Consider the following 14,143-nt stretch of genomic DNA (forward strand, 5'->3'; position numbering starts at 1 on the left):
GCCCACGTTCATACCTTACATGTAAAGCATTCCCATGCAACTTTGGCTTCTGCCAAAGCATCCCAAGAGCTGCAGTTTGTTAAAGCTACTGAGAGTTGTTAGGAAAGGCCTAGTCCCCTCACAGAACTGCTGTTCCCAGAGTTCCCTGTAAAGAGGCAGTGATTGTTACACCCCACCCTCTGATAAGTGTAGTCCTGGCAGGGGAATAGCAGGTCTCCCTCCTAATAACTCTCAGTACCCTTAAACTACAGTTCCCAGAATTCTGTGTGGGAAGCTTTCACTGTTTAAAGCAGTACCACAGTGCCTTAAAGCTGTAGTGTGAATGTGGCCTAAGGGCACCAAGGAGCTTTCGCATAGCTCCTATTCATTCCAATGCAGTGCGTGGGTGGGAACGCCCTAGTGGATTGGGCCCTGCGTCAGTTAGTTGAGGAAAGCTGCCGTTTGTACATTTTCTACCTCAGGCACCAACCATAATGCCTGGGAGCAGCTCAAAGCGGGAAACCTGGATGTGGGAAGGACCACAGTGAGCCCCAGGGTGTTCTCTTCCGAGAACTGTTTTCCAAAATGGCTCCCTCAGATAGCCAGAGATGGCCATGGCCTAAGACTTTCGCTGCAACTCAAGCCTTGGGTAATCATTCTGAACAATGTGGGATTCACTGCAGCTGGGCTGCTGTCCATCTCTGCATGCTATTCTGGTGGTATGGGAAATGCAGCAACTGGTGAATTGTGTGGAGTGAAGTGGGCTCTTCTCCTCTGGCTCCTAAGAGTTGGGCCCTCGAGAGGATGGCTTCTTGTCAGACATTACCACCATACCCCAGGAAGTAAATGGCCTGGGCCCCAGCAAATTGCGCACTACTGAGGTAGCGCCCTCATTCATTCAATCAGTCAAAATTCCCAGATTAAGAAAAATAATAATATCATGGCAGCGAACAGCAATAAAATTACATCCATAAAACAAATACAAAATGCACCAGAAAAATCAGATTTAATACTTCAACATAGCTAGATCACCCCTTGGGGGAAAGCATGGGTGAGCAGGGTTGCCATGTAGCCTTATGAGGCTTTGCCCTCGGGTGGGAAAAATATTGCGCCCGGGAAAGGGAAGTGGGAGTCAACAGACACTCAAGGAATAGTTTCGGAGAAAAAGCTTTATTTCTACCATGCGTGAACTGGTAGAAGGAGCAAGTGTGATAGTTCACAAAAAGCATGCACGGGTTCACAGTCATGTGCACAAACATATATACCCCTTCCAGTTCCCTCCCCTTTTCTCCTCCTTTTCCAGGAGTCCTGCCCCATGAGTTCCTCTGAGCATGAACAGAAAGCTCCTATGTTGGGACTATTGTGGACTCCTGGCACCCTTCCCAGGAAAAGGGGAATGAGAGCCAAGGGGTCGAGGAGCCCTGGTGGTTCAGCATGTCCAAGATGTTGCAACCGAATGAGATAAGATTCAGTTCTCAGGCCTGCTTTGAACAGAGTCTATTCATTAGCTTTTTGAAGCCTTCTCATGCTGATAAAAGAATAACATTTTGCCTTTGGAACAGCATCTTGTGAGAATCCACAGAAAAGCTGTAGCTGTGGATTTTAGGAGAGAGAAAGGGCATTTTGGACAGTTTTGAGGCCTGGGGTGATTATTGAAGCCTGGGGTGATTTCACAGGATTTGGGTATCCTGGCCCTTCAGCCAGAGCACTATGCCAATCATTTGCGGGTTCTTTTTTCAGTCAGCTGAGTCACCCAGTAAGTCTTCCAGAATCTTCTGTCTCAGTTCAGCTCATCTGTTGGTGAATTCCCACATGGGAATAAACTCTCCACCCATTCCAGTTCTGCTTAAAGCAGAGATTTTCAACCTTTTAGAGTCCATAGCTCCCTTGACCAACTACATGTTTTCTGAGGCACCCTTGTGGGGCTTAGGAGCCCAGTTGTGTCACCCCTTGCCTGCAGAGCTGGCAGCCTCTCATCCTTTTTTGAACATCTTCCATTGTGAAGTGTTCCCTCAGCCTCCTCTCCCCTCCTTGGGCAGCTACTGATGCCACCCCTGGTCTCTGAGCTGCTCTCCCTGCCCCAAAGAGAGGTGGCTTCTGGCCTGGGACTTGCCTGTCCATTCCCAACAGCAAGGGCTGGTGGACTGGCTAGCTGGGCTCCCTCACCCACTTGCTTGCTTAGTCCAAGGCTGCCTCAGCTCCTGGCAAACAGCACCCCCTGACCAGCCCCAGAGGCACCATTCACCTGGGGAGCTTGTAGCCAGGGCTGCTGCAACAAAGAGCCATACAAGCCCTTGGGAGGCAGAGACACAAGAAGGCATCAGAGGGAGGGAAGAAAAGAGGGACAGAGGCCAGTGTTGCCCAGGACACCCTGACCATCCTTCAAGGCACCCCAGGGTGTCATGGCACACTGGTTGAAAACCACTGGCTTAAATTATTTAATTAATAATTACTACAACTTATACAACTACTGGTCTAAGGAAAATGAAGTAAAACTATGTAACAGATAATTATTTCTCCTCTTTGCTCTTTAGCCATCTGGGCAAAGTAACAGCCACATCACTTCTCTCCCCTTTGGAGTCTGTCTAATTAATAAGTATGTTGCTAAGGAAACCCTGTTGCTGGGGGAAGACCTGTTGCAGGGAGAAAACTTGTTGCTAGGGGCAAAACTATGCAAGGATCATTTCAAGTCTGCAGTACACTAACAAGGATGAGTTCTAAGCAGGTTTCAAAATTCCAGTAGGTGCCTTCCTGATATTTACTGGAAGTGCATTCCAAAGGGCAGGTGCCACCACACTAAAGGCCCTGGTCTGAGTGGATACCAGATGAACCTCAGTAGCATAAGACAATACTCAATAAAGGTCACTCCTCAGGATCAAAGTGACCAGGCAACAGTATGCAAGGCAATGGGATCCTGGAGGCCCTAAGTTGATCATGTCATGACATGCCCATAGGAATACCTTAAACCTGGCCTAGTGGTACATCAGCAGCCAATGCAGCTCTTTCAGCACAGGCAGGGCACCTCCTTCAGCAATTTTGCTGCAGCATTCTGCACCAGCTGCACCTTAGACATCTGCACTACTTATCACTGTGTGTGTGTGTGTGTGTGTGTGTGTGTGTGAGAGAGAGAGAGAGAGAGAGGGACAGCCGCCTGCAGCCTCCGGCCCTGTGATCAGTTAATCCTTTCATTACTGATGCTGCTCCCCCAGATTCCTTGTTGTCTGTAGGGAGATCGTGACCTTTGTAAATAAGAGAACAGAAGGCTGGGGGAAGGGACAGGGATAGACGTTGGTTGTTCCCTGTCTCAGAGGCAGCTAGCCCTACTTTCCCCCTGGAATGCCATTTTTGAAGAGAAAACAACAAAGGGGTCTTGAGGCACCTTGAAGACTAGCAGACTTTTTATGCTGTCCTCTTTTATGTGCTACAGACAGTCCACTTCATCAGATGTACAAAGCCTTATCCCAAATTGCAGATACATAAACAGATGTCTGGGTGCACAGGAATATAAAATGTGAAGTTAAAATGCAGAAAAGTACAGCCAATGGTGACTACCTACTGAGCAGTGGTAATTCACAAAGCAGTTTTTGATGACAGACACCCTGGCATTGGTAACTGGCATATAATTTGTTAAGAGTTCTTGGTCGCATTTCAATCCACCAATGTCAGCGCTGGTTTCACATAGCAAGGACCTTTGCTCCAGGATTGCTGCTTTTAAGGTCATTTCCAGAGTGTCCTGGGAAGGTTGAACAGCAGTCTTTTGGATACTGCCATTTCTGAACTATGCATGGCAGGGCATCTTCCCTCTGTGCAAGAGTAGCTTTCGTAACAAATTACCAGCAACAGGGGTCCCTCTATCCACCTTCTGCCATCCTCTCTGCATCTAACCCAGGTGCCTGAGGGTTTATCTGGGGAGCGGAATGTATGCAGTGATAAAGGCTCCTTGCCTTGCTTTGCATCCTCCTACTATTATTAGGTGTGCGGGTCACATTTGTGGCTAAAGCTCAATTGCAATAGCGGTTGTATTAAACTCATTCAGCACGAGGAAGAAGAACAGCCTAATGCTTAATCTTTCCCCAGGACTGTCTGGACAGAGCTCCCACCCTGCTTCAGGGAAGACGAGACCAGACTGGTTTGCAGAGGGTGATGTCATTGACTGGCTAGACAAAGAGGAATGGTGGGAGGCACCAGCTGGGGAACCCTGAAGGGAAGAAGGCTCAGAGCCAGGGAGTTGGTGGCGAGACAACAATGAGTGGCCAGAGGAAGAAGACTGAGAGGAGCAGGTGTCAGAAGCTGAAGAGGTAACAGGGTTTGGTGAGCAGGGGGAGTCTGTGGCAGAAAGAAGTCCATAATCAGAGGCAGAAGCGGAGGCTGCAGGGCCAAAAGGCAGAGATGAGTCAGGCTGCTGAAGGAGCCAGGGTGTCCCCCCTTCTTGCGGCAACAATCTCCCCTCCCTACTGGGCTCCCAAGACCAGAAGTGGTATGAAGAGGGAGGAACAGACACAGATTTGTAGGGCTAGTCTCAGGTTGCTTGGAAGAACCTGGAAGGGGGCGATTTAGGCAGCTGTGGGAAGGCAGGGACCTCTAGCCCCTACAACTGCCTCATAGGGGCAAGACCTACTGAGAAGAGCTACTGTGCCCATTGGGCTGGTGCTCTTGAGCTGATCTTGTTTCTTCTAATGAAGAGTTTACTTTATGTGATTTATTTATGACACCAGCTCTTGACAGACAGGATACACATCTTTCCCAGAAAATCAGGTTTTGGGGGAGTAAGGAAAATGATGGGGAAATGAAATGCTGAAGAATTTTCACAAGGGCTTTTCTTTAAAAATAAGTAAATCACAGACTGATATGCAAACGTGAAGAACTGAATGTTAAGGTTGAAAAAATGAGGAACCGAAACAGAAGAGATTTGCCCGTCCTTACAGTCTGCCTGGAAGCAACCGCAAAATTATAGCTGCAGTGATTCCAGCTCTCCACACGGGAGCAGCACTTCACCTCTTCCAAAAATAGTGGTTTTTACAAAATTTGTTCCTCTCCAGCTTTGCTAGATCAGAAATGATGGGCAATGACAGCTTGGGAAATCGGGGTGGGGAAATGGTTTATTATAAGGAGACACTTATAATAAACCAGGGGCTTCACCCCTTATCAGATCACACCTTAGGGGGGGGCCCGGACATCCTTTCTATTTGTTGTATTTTTATACTCTGTTGAAAGCCGCCCAGCGTTGCTGGGGCAACCCAGTCAGATGGGCAGAGTACAAATAACAAATGATGATGATGATGATGATGAATCTACCTAGCTTTTTCTACTTTTTGCATCATAGCCACCAAACAACTGTGTGACTTTCCCATTACAGGTTCTCTGCTCTCCCCCTGCCCCAGTAGTGGCCACTTGCAATTCTCCAGACAAGCAGACACAAACACCTGCAAACTAGATGCCTTCAAAAAGAATCAATGAAATCCTCCTCGGTTTCTTTCCTTGCCCCCAAGAACCCATGTACCTTGCCCCATGCTACGATGCTGTATTCAGACCTGTGCAGCCTCAAATATCAAAGTTGGTCCATGGTGGTGGAGGGGAGATAAAGATCTGGGCCAAAGAAGGTTCCTCACCACTATTCTGCTGGATCCATCTTTTACCTTCCCCCTCCCCCGAGGAAAAACTTTGTGTGTGTGTGTATTTCATCAGTCTACCTGGGACAGAATGACCCAGGGTTGGGATTAGGAAAAGAGAAATAACAGAGGGAGTGGTACCCATAGCACTGTCTCACAGTGTGCCAACACCCCCCCCCCAAAAGTTAGTAACCTCTGTTTGCTTATTTATGGACTAGCACTTGAGACCCTACCTGGCAGGATGCATGAATAGCTTCAGCATGAGAAACTTGAGGCATCCTTTTCAAGTATGATGCAACAAACACAAGGGTGGGATCCTGGGTGCTTCCAGACTGATGCTATTTTCAGGAGGGATTCAGTCCCATAGCAACAAATTCAGGCTGCACAGTTTAGTTGGGAAGTCTCCTAATCTCCCCTCATCTCTGATCTCCTTCACACAACTAAAATCGCCAGAGTTCCCTGGGAAGAGGACTGGCTGTTAAACCAGTTTAAGTCTGTGGTGTGGATGTGCCCCAAATCTTCTGCACACACACACAAAAAACTTACTAAAAGTGTACCTAAAGCACTTTAAAAAAAATCTCATTTATACTTCTTCGGAAAAAACCACCACCACCTTTAAAAAGTAAAAAGTTAATGGAGTGAGGTAGAAACATAGTTAAATGAACAAAACTTAACACCTGAAATAGTTCAATCTTGTTTATACAACTACTCTGAAGTAAACCCTGGCAATTTCAATGGGACTTACATCCAGGTAACTGCGGACAGGGTTCCACTCATCACCTCAATACGGTTTTGGCCCCACAGCACAGAAAAAAAACCCCAGCCCCTCATCTATGCATTTGGACAAAAGATCCGTCTCATCTCATCTCCAAGTCAAATTGCTTTCAAACAGACTCTCTCTCTCTCACACACACACACACATACACAAGCCACTCTGCTTTCTCAGCTCAACAAACACACCAAGTACCCAGTGCTTCATCTCCAGCAGAGAAATGTGGTGTTAAGGACATTTATTTATTTATTTAAGAGAAAGTTTAAAGCCTGTAGATACAGCAATAAAATATACAAAACATACTATTAAGATATTTACGCTCTGGGGAGCAATTAGCTATAGAGGGGAAAAAATAGGAATTTTTTGGCGGTGGTGAAGCTTGGTACTAAGAACTTGGGGTATATAAGCTATTTTGGAATGAGGACAGCTTTGCAGTAGTTGGAACACTTTCTAAGGCTTGGCATTTCTGAAGGAGGCAAGTTCTCTTCTTAACACCAAGGGCCTGCTTTTCCTTCCAAAGGTTGCTGAACTACAACTCTCATGAGCCCCAGCCAGCGTTCCAGGTTGAGGAAGTCTGGTGTAGGGAAAGAGATCAGTCCGACAGCTCTGACCATGACCTGACTCCTTTTTAGCCAACGCCTCTAAGTAATACTGGAAAATACTTGCTGCATTATTCTGCCTCGGCGCCGGGAGAGCCCACTGGGCAATTGCAGAGCTGAAAGGGACCTTAAGGGTCACCTAATCCAAACCCCCTGCAAAGCAGGAATCCGTAGCTGTGATTCCTCACTCCTTTGGGTTCCCGCCCATCACTACAAGGCTATGATTCTATGAACTCACACAAGCCCAACAGCTGAGATTTACAACTAGATTATCAGCATCTGAGTTCTAGTTTTCCTATGCCGGACTGTCAATTGTTAACTCAGGCAAGCAACAGCCGACTAGCGTTAGGTATAGCTCAGGCTTAAGCCCTAGAAGGTGGAGAGAATGATTGGGCAGATAGTAATAAAAAATATTACAGCCCAGAGTATTAAAAAACGGGAAAGCGTAGGAAATGGGCAAGCCAAACAAAGCGCGGTTTGGGGTGGGAGAGGAGAGACGCTGGCAGGAACCTTTTTTTTGCCTCTTTGCTCCTAACACAACAGTTAAGATGAGAGTGCAGTGGCTAGAATCAGGAGAACCAGGTGCAAAGCCTGACGTAGCCAGAAAGCTCAGGACTATTGCTGCCACTAATCTACCTCACAGAAGGAATCCATCTCATCCCTAACCTACACCGCAAGGTTGTTGAGAGGATAAAAGGATGAGGGGAAAGGAAGGGGTGGAGGTTTGCATGCTGCCCGGGGCTCCTTCAAGGAAGGGCAGGATAAAAGTGCAATAAATAATAATTAAAAAAAAGAAAGATAACCGGAGTGAACAGATCTCCAAGTGTGAATCTAGCAGTTGAGCTCTTGACTCAGCTCGGTTGCCTCATCTGGGCTTAAGGGCCAAAGAGAAGAGCTCTCCGCCGTCCCCAATGACCTGAAGCCCTGCCTAAGAAGGGGGGGGGGGAGGAACTGAGCGCTAATTTGGGTGACCTGGGTCAAAATCCCCACTTCTACCATGGATTGCTCCGTTAACGGTGAGCACATAATTCTAACAACCTTCGTTCCCTAATGTAAAATTGGAATTAGCCAAAAGCTGGTGGAAAAAAAGTTATTTTAAAAATAGAAATTCCCGGAGCTGCCAACCAAGTGCAAAGTGTGCACAGGTGTCCAATGCCCCTGGCATTTCTCTAGCCCTGGGGAACACAGGTATCTTACCTTGAAGGGCTGCTGTGCTAGGCCTACGTTCGCCTTCACATCATTTGGCAAGTTGTTTTTTTTTTAAAAAAAGAGGTGGGCCGGGGGGGGGGGGAGAAATGGAGCTTTAATGTGGGCAATGAAACAGAAAAAATTTGCACCAATATCTAAGAATGATACCCCCACAATTTCTTCTTCCTTCCCCTCCTGCCTACACTTGACAACACGGCTTGTCGAACAGACTGGGTAAAAACCTTGGAAGTTGGCGTGAGCTGCACAAGCAGCCTTTTGCGGCATGCAGCAAACATGTACAGGAGGCCAGCTATGTGGACATGAAGAGGCACTTGGTCTAGCGAAGACAAACAGAAAATACCCTTATACAAGTAGCTTTTACACATGAGGGAGAACTATTTTTTTTTCTTCTGGGGGGGGAAAAAGCCCATCTAAAATTAAGCAGGGCTTTCCCTCCAGTCACACGAGCTCAGGCAAGGAGCTGCTGGCGATGGTGTATTCGAAAGCGGCTCACGACGGACCCACAATCAAACGTCTCCAGCTGAGGCAGAGATTGAGTGCCGATTGGGCTCATCCGACAATGCAAGAAGAAGGTGTTTCTTGTGCCAGGGAAATGCAGAACCGATCAGCTGCCCAGGAGGAGTCCAATCACATGGGAGAGTTGGCGCTCTCAGCGGTCATCTCCATGTCGAAGACTTGCAAGGACTCTGTGGGACATACGGAAAGAGAGCTGAATGCATGGGATCCAGTTGCTGCAGCAGGGATCCCTGCCAATGTCAGAGATGGTTCAACATCTCCTGGACAGAGGACTGATTCACAGCCTGCAGCACGCTCAAGGTTCTGCATATTCCTCAATGACGTGCATAAGCAAAACAAACTGTAGATATGGCTGTAGAATTCTGTTCCTTGAGATCTGCAAGCCTCTAAGCCCTTATGTTTCCAAAGACTGTCTTTAAAGCCGGGCTGGAGAACCTTGGGCCTGAGGGTCAGATATGGCCTCTCTTATCTCTCCCCCTCTTCCCTTTCCAACCCAAATATTTTTGCATGACTGTAACATGTCCTTGAACTCTAATAACACCACTTGCTGACCTGGATGGAGTGGGTGTAGGAAGTAGCCTACTCCACAAAGGTAAAAATCCGCACTCGTCACTTTGTCCTCTCCCACCCACCACTGCTGTGGAGCTCTTGGAAGGCAGCACAGAAGGCAGTGCAGCTCCCAACAACAACACGACCATTGGAGGATTCCTTTCTGGCTGGGATCAAATTGTGGTTTGCAATTCTAGTTCAAAGGGAGTGCTCAGACAATAGTTCTCTGGGTTGGACGCAACAAGAAACCGTGGTTTGATTAAAACAGGAAGGCAATGAATTAAGCTGCAGGAGAATGAGGAGGAGGGTGTGTCTGAGAGAATGATGCTTGCTCACAATCCACTGAAATCAGAGGCGCTCAGACTTGTGGAATCTACGTTGACAAGGGTTGAAAGCTCAAGTTTCAGTAACTTGCTTCTAGAGGGCAGTCTGGATGCAGCCTTGGCCTGTCCTTTCCATAATGAGATGCACGAGAGCAGAGCCCGCCCCCTTCCACCAAACAAAACAGCACTGCGGACCACACACTCACCAAACTGGCCACTGGCGTTCCCCTCTGCTCCCTCACCATTACTGCCAAAATGGATCAGAGATTCGAGGGTGCGGGGTGACATAGGCAGTTCAATAGTACTACTGCAAGTGGTTCTGGGAAAGGCACGTGGGGAGTGGGGGGGGGTAAGAGAAAAAGAGGAGAGGGTACAGAAGGGAAGTACAAGTTATAAGTTGTAAAAGCCCCAAGGTCTCCAGAACCACCAAACTCTGCTCTGCACCATGGAGTACAGAGCTTTGACTCAACGAAATAAAACTCAACCTATATCTTTATGCAAACGTGTGTGGCTGTGCGTGTTAGTAACTTTGATCCCTCCTTCTCTCTCTATGCCTTATATCTTTAACAGGAGGTGCCTGCGGGATTTTGTTCCTCACTTGTGCACTGGGTGCAGTGGCATGGTGGTCGGCGCATTGAACCACTTCCTCTCTGGGCACTTTTTCACCTGTGCTTCATCTGTTTCTGAAGAGAGACCTCTTGTTTCCAAAGCACAGGTGAGGGAGGGAGCTCGGCTTCTCAGGAAGCCCCAGCTAATTGCTGTGCAGGACCTCTGGAGTCCCACCCAACCCTTTCAACGTGGGAAATACTCACGGGGTCACACAGATGAACTTGGTCTTCAGATAAGGAGCAGCACCTGTTTTTGGGGTGGGGAAAGAGGAGAAGGTATTTGATAAGCTGGTGTGTGCCGAAGAGCAGCAGGGGCATCTCCTCTTCAATATGCTATGACTCCTCCATAGAGAGGATTTGAAGGTGGGAGAGGGGGGAAAGAGGGGAACTGAGAATTGCCCCCAAACTATGGTAGGAGCCAGAGGGGAGTGGGTGCTGCTGCTGCTGCTGTTTTTGGGGCTTCTTAACCACTAGCAACGTGCATATTCTTTCCAGAGGCATCAGCAAACAATACAAAACTCACAGTGGCCATGCCAAACTTCAATTTGAAAAAGTTCTTGCCTCCACTCCTCTTTAGTTTTTAAAAAGCTGCAAGCCAGACTTTAGCCAACAATGACAATTGGCAACAATTCATACGGGCTTTTTTCCTGGCTTCCCATCTGTTCGCTTTTTTCACCAACCCGTTATGGTCACAAAAGGAAGAGCTGGGAATGTAATCAAAATAAACAAGCCAAGCCCCCTGCATTTTGGAGAGGGTGGTAGAGGATGCTAGTCATATTGATTAGCAGCGTGAGACCTTTTTGTGGAGAAAGCCAAAATCCAAAAATGTCGCTGTAAAGTGGAGAACCAAAGGGCTGGATCAAGCGCGGAAAGCCAACAACTACCTGGGTCAGTGACTTCGGGATGCTCCTGGCTCTCAGGGCGGCAGTATTTTCCGAAAGCCTCCTCCTTGGGGATATCGGGATACAAGTAGACAAGTGGGGAGACCAGGATGTTGGTGGCATCCATGATCTTATAGCCCATGATAATCTCAGCAAACGACATGCTGTTGAGCTGTTGCTTGGTGTACGGCTCCACTGACTGGATTTGTGTCTTCCCTACAGCAAAGGGTAAACAAGAGATTTGATCAAAGGGGAAAGTTGTTATTTGCAAGGATAGCATGAACAGGAGCACAATTTCTTGCTCAAATGAAGGGAACCAGAGTCACATCAACAGCAAAGCTTCACCAAATCAAGGTAGTTGAAAAATATTTCTAAAACACAAGACAGACTAAAAACTGACCATCATTGATGGGCCTGTCCCCTAATCATTGGCTGAGCTGCTATGGTGTCACTGAATGTCCATTAATGCTACTTAGGAGTGTGCAACTGATGACCGGTACAACTTCTGGAAGAAGTGAGGTGTCAGTATGGGGTAATTTAGGATCAGAGCATATACTTTGCCTGCAGAACGATGTAGGCTCAATCTATGCCATCCCAATGATTAAAGGATCTCTGCAGGGCTGAGAAAGACATTTGCGTAAGAGGGAAGGGCCATAGCTCAGCGGTAGAGCATCTGCTTTGTGTGCAGAAGGTCCCAGGTTCAATTCTCAGCATCTCCAGGTAGGGCTGGGAACGTCCTCCACCTGACGTACCTGGAGCGCCATTGCCAGTCAGTGTAGAAATCACTGAGCTAGATGGACCAAACCTCTGACTCTGTATAAGGCAGCGTTCTTCATTCCTTCGTTGACCGGCACAACAGTCTGGACCAAGTACTCTGAGATTTACCCGGATTTGGTATAAGCAGGGCTGCAACGTGTGAGCAATTAACCGGGTTCTAAAAACGGTTAATTGGCTAAAAAGCTGCACACAATTAACAGGGCAGATCTTGTTACAAACACAATTTTTAATATGAGCGCTAACAAAAACTGCTGGTAGCACAGAGGCCTTTCTTTCCAAGGAAGAATGTGTCCTTTTCTCGCCTGCTACGATACGTGCGTGCGTCATTCGAAAAAGGAAAATGGGCTTGAGAAGAACGCAGCTTTTACACATAGGCAAACGTAATTAATAGATAAAAAGGAAGATCTGGCTTCAGCCCTAAGCATAAGGCAGCTGCAGTGGCATTCCTTACCGCTGATGTCCTTCTCCACCCAGGTGAAGGTGATCCCACCCTCCTTGCTGCTCTCACTGAATCGCAGCAGGAAGGTGCCGGGGGGCTTTGTGCTCAGGATCGCTCTCTCCCGCTCCTTGCTGATGAATCCCATAATGTATCTGAGGAGGAAGGAATGGAAATATGAGGTTTTTATTAGCTTCCTTTCCTTTCCCATGGCCCACCAAGCCCAACGTCAGGAGCCACCAAGAAGTTCCCCTGGAAGGTTAGCACAGGGATGGGGAGTCTGCATCCTTCCAGGTAAGGATGGATTCCTATCAACCCTAATTCAGCACCAGATACAGCGGGGTTTCCTGAACTTGGGTCTCCAGCTGTTTCCGGACTACAGTTCTCATCATCCCTGACCACAGGTCCTGCTAGCTAGGGATGATGGGGGTTGTTGTCCAAAAGCAGCCGGAGACCCAAGTTTGGGAAACCCTGATCTACAGGGCCGTGGGCACAGCATCTGTTTTGCATGCAGAAGGTCCCAGATTCAATCTCCAGGTAGAACTGGGAAGAGAGGCCCCCTCCTGGAAATCCACCGCCTCTCCATGTGTAGACAACACTGAGCAAGATGAACCAATGGTCTGACTCAGAACAGCTGTACCTTGGTTTTCGAACAGCTTAGTTCTCAAACATTTTGGCTCCTGAACGGAGCAAACCCGGAAGTAACTGTTCCAGTTTGTGAACTATTTTTGGAAGCCGAATGTCCAACAGGGCTTCTGCAGCTCCTGATTGGCTGCAGGAGCTTCCTGCAGCCAATCAGAAGCCGCACCTTGGTTTCTGAACGTTTTGGAAGTCAAACAGACTTCCAGAACGGATTCCATTCGACTTCCGAGGTACGACTGTGTAAGGCAGCTTCCTATGTTCCCATCAAGAATAATGGGAGCTGGGAGCCCAACAGCCACTACAGGGCCACATGTTCCCCATTCCTGCTCTCCAACTTGTTAGGGCTTCTTTGTTTACTGGATAGGCAGAGTGGCTTCTTGGGGAGAGAGAGATGCTGGCAACAGCGGCAACGTCTCTGGCAGATGCTCACCCTTCGTTCCACAGGGCCAAGATGTACTTCTTCACCAGGTCGATGATGTTGTCCAGCCAGACCCAGAAAGAGAATCCTTTGCCTGCCATGTTCTCCTGCAGCGATAAAAGCAAAGGTTCCCCCCGCGTGAACAAAACGGCAGGCGCACCTTGGGCCCCACCCAAGGCCGCACCTAAGCTTTCCAGAAGCCCCTACCTTGCAGAACTTCGCCCATGTTATCTGACATCCGGAGTAATTGACGCCAGGGCCTGTAGAGTGAGAGGGAAGAAAAGTCGTTAAAGAGAGCTGGTGTAGTGGTCTGAGCCTCAGGCGAGGGCCTAAAGGGCCAGGTTCAAATCCCACCCATCCCCACCCCTCAGCCACCATTGGAGCCAAGGCATAGAGGCCAAGGCCCCTTCAGCCCCCATTTGAGGGGGCTGCACCCCTAAAGTTGTTGGGCATTGCCATTCAAATGGTATGCGTGCACCACATCATGTGATTTATTATGGGGAGGGGGCCTACTTGCCCCCCCCCCACATATTTTGTTCAAGTTGGCACCCCTGTCAGCCACAAAGTACACTGGGGATCTTGGGCCAGTTGCTGCTTCTCAGACTTACCTATTATGCAAGGTTGTTGTGAGGATAAGTGTGTGTGTGTGTGTGTGTGTGTGTGTGTGTACACATCCACATGTCTGTCACCTCGTGCTCCTTGGAGGAAAGGCATTTTTAAAAGGAGGCACACTTAGGGGGAAAGTTTAACACACACGCTATTCTTAAAAGACTTGCCCGGGCTTTTCTAAACTGACGCCAACTTGAATATTTGATATTTTGGCTT

At 48.1% G+C, this 14,143-nt stretch overlaps 1 protein-coding gene and 2 long non-coding RNA genes across 5 annotated transcripts in view; 2 read left to right on the top strand and 1 right to left on the bottom strand.

The window, feature by feature from the left end:
• The window catches only part of LOC308462149, a 182,916-nt gene that overhangs the window by 154,512 nt on the left and 14,261 nt on the right, over positions 1 to 14,143 (top strand). The window lies entirely within an intron of this gene.
• On the top strand, positions 637 to 8,218 carry LOC308462143. The gene is made up of 2 exons (XR_013979003.1): positions 637 to 1,047; positions 1,684 to 8,218. It is a non-coding gene; the product is annotated as an uncharacterized lncRNA (long non-coding RNA).
• The window catches only part of STAT3 (signal transducer and activator of transcription 3), a gene marked incomplete at its 3' end in the record, with an annotated part of 39,811 nt that continues 32,249 nt past the window's right edge, over positions 6,582 to 14,143 (bottom strand). Inside the window, exons 18-24 of one of the 3 annotated variants that reach the window (XM_080979326.1) lie at positions 13,526 to 13,578; positions 13,331 to 13,425; positions 12,274 to 12,413; positions 11,049 to 11,261; positions 10,369 to 10,411; positions 9,763 to 9,875; positions 6,582 to 8,854 (exon numbers count right to left, since the gene is read on the bottom strand). In XM_080979326.1, the coding sequence (XP_080835452.1) occupies positions 8,796 to 8,854; positions 9,763 to 9,875; positions 10,369 to 10,411; positions 11,049 to 11,261; positions 12,274 to 12,413; positions 13,331 to 13,425; positions 13,526 to 13,578 (716 nt within the window). Of the gene's footprint in view, positions 8,855 to 9,762; positions 9,876 to 10,364; positions 10,412 to 11,045; positions 11,262 to 12,273; positions 12,414 to 13,330; positions 13,426 to 13,525; positions 13,579 to 14,143 lie in introns of those variants that run through there. The other 2 variants (XM_080979325.1, XM_080979327.1) reach the window with 2 other exon arrangements.

The sequence above is a fragment of the Podarcis pityusensis genome, assembly GCF_964106645.2.
Source record: "Podarcis pityusensis genome assembly, chromosome: 13".
Lineage (NCBI taxonomy): Eukaryota > Metazoa > Chordata > Lepidosauria > Squamata > Lacertidae > Podarcis > Podarcis pityusensis.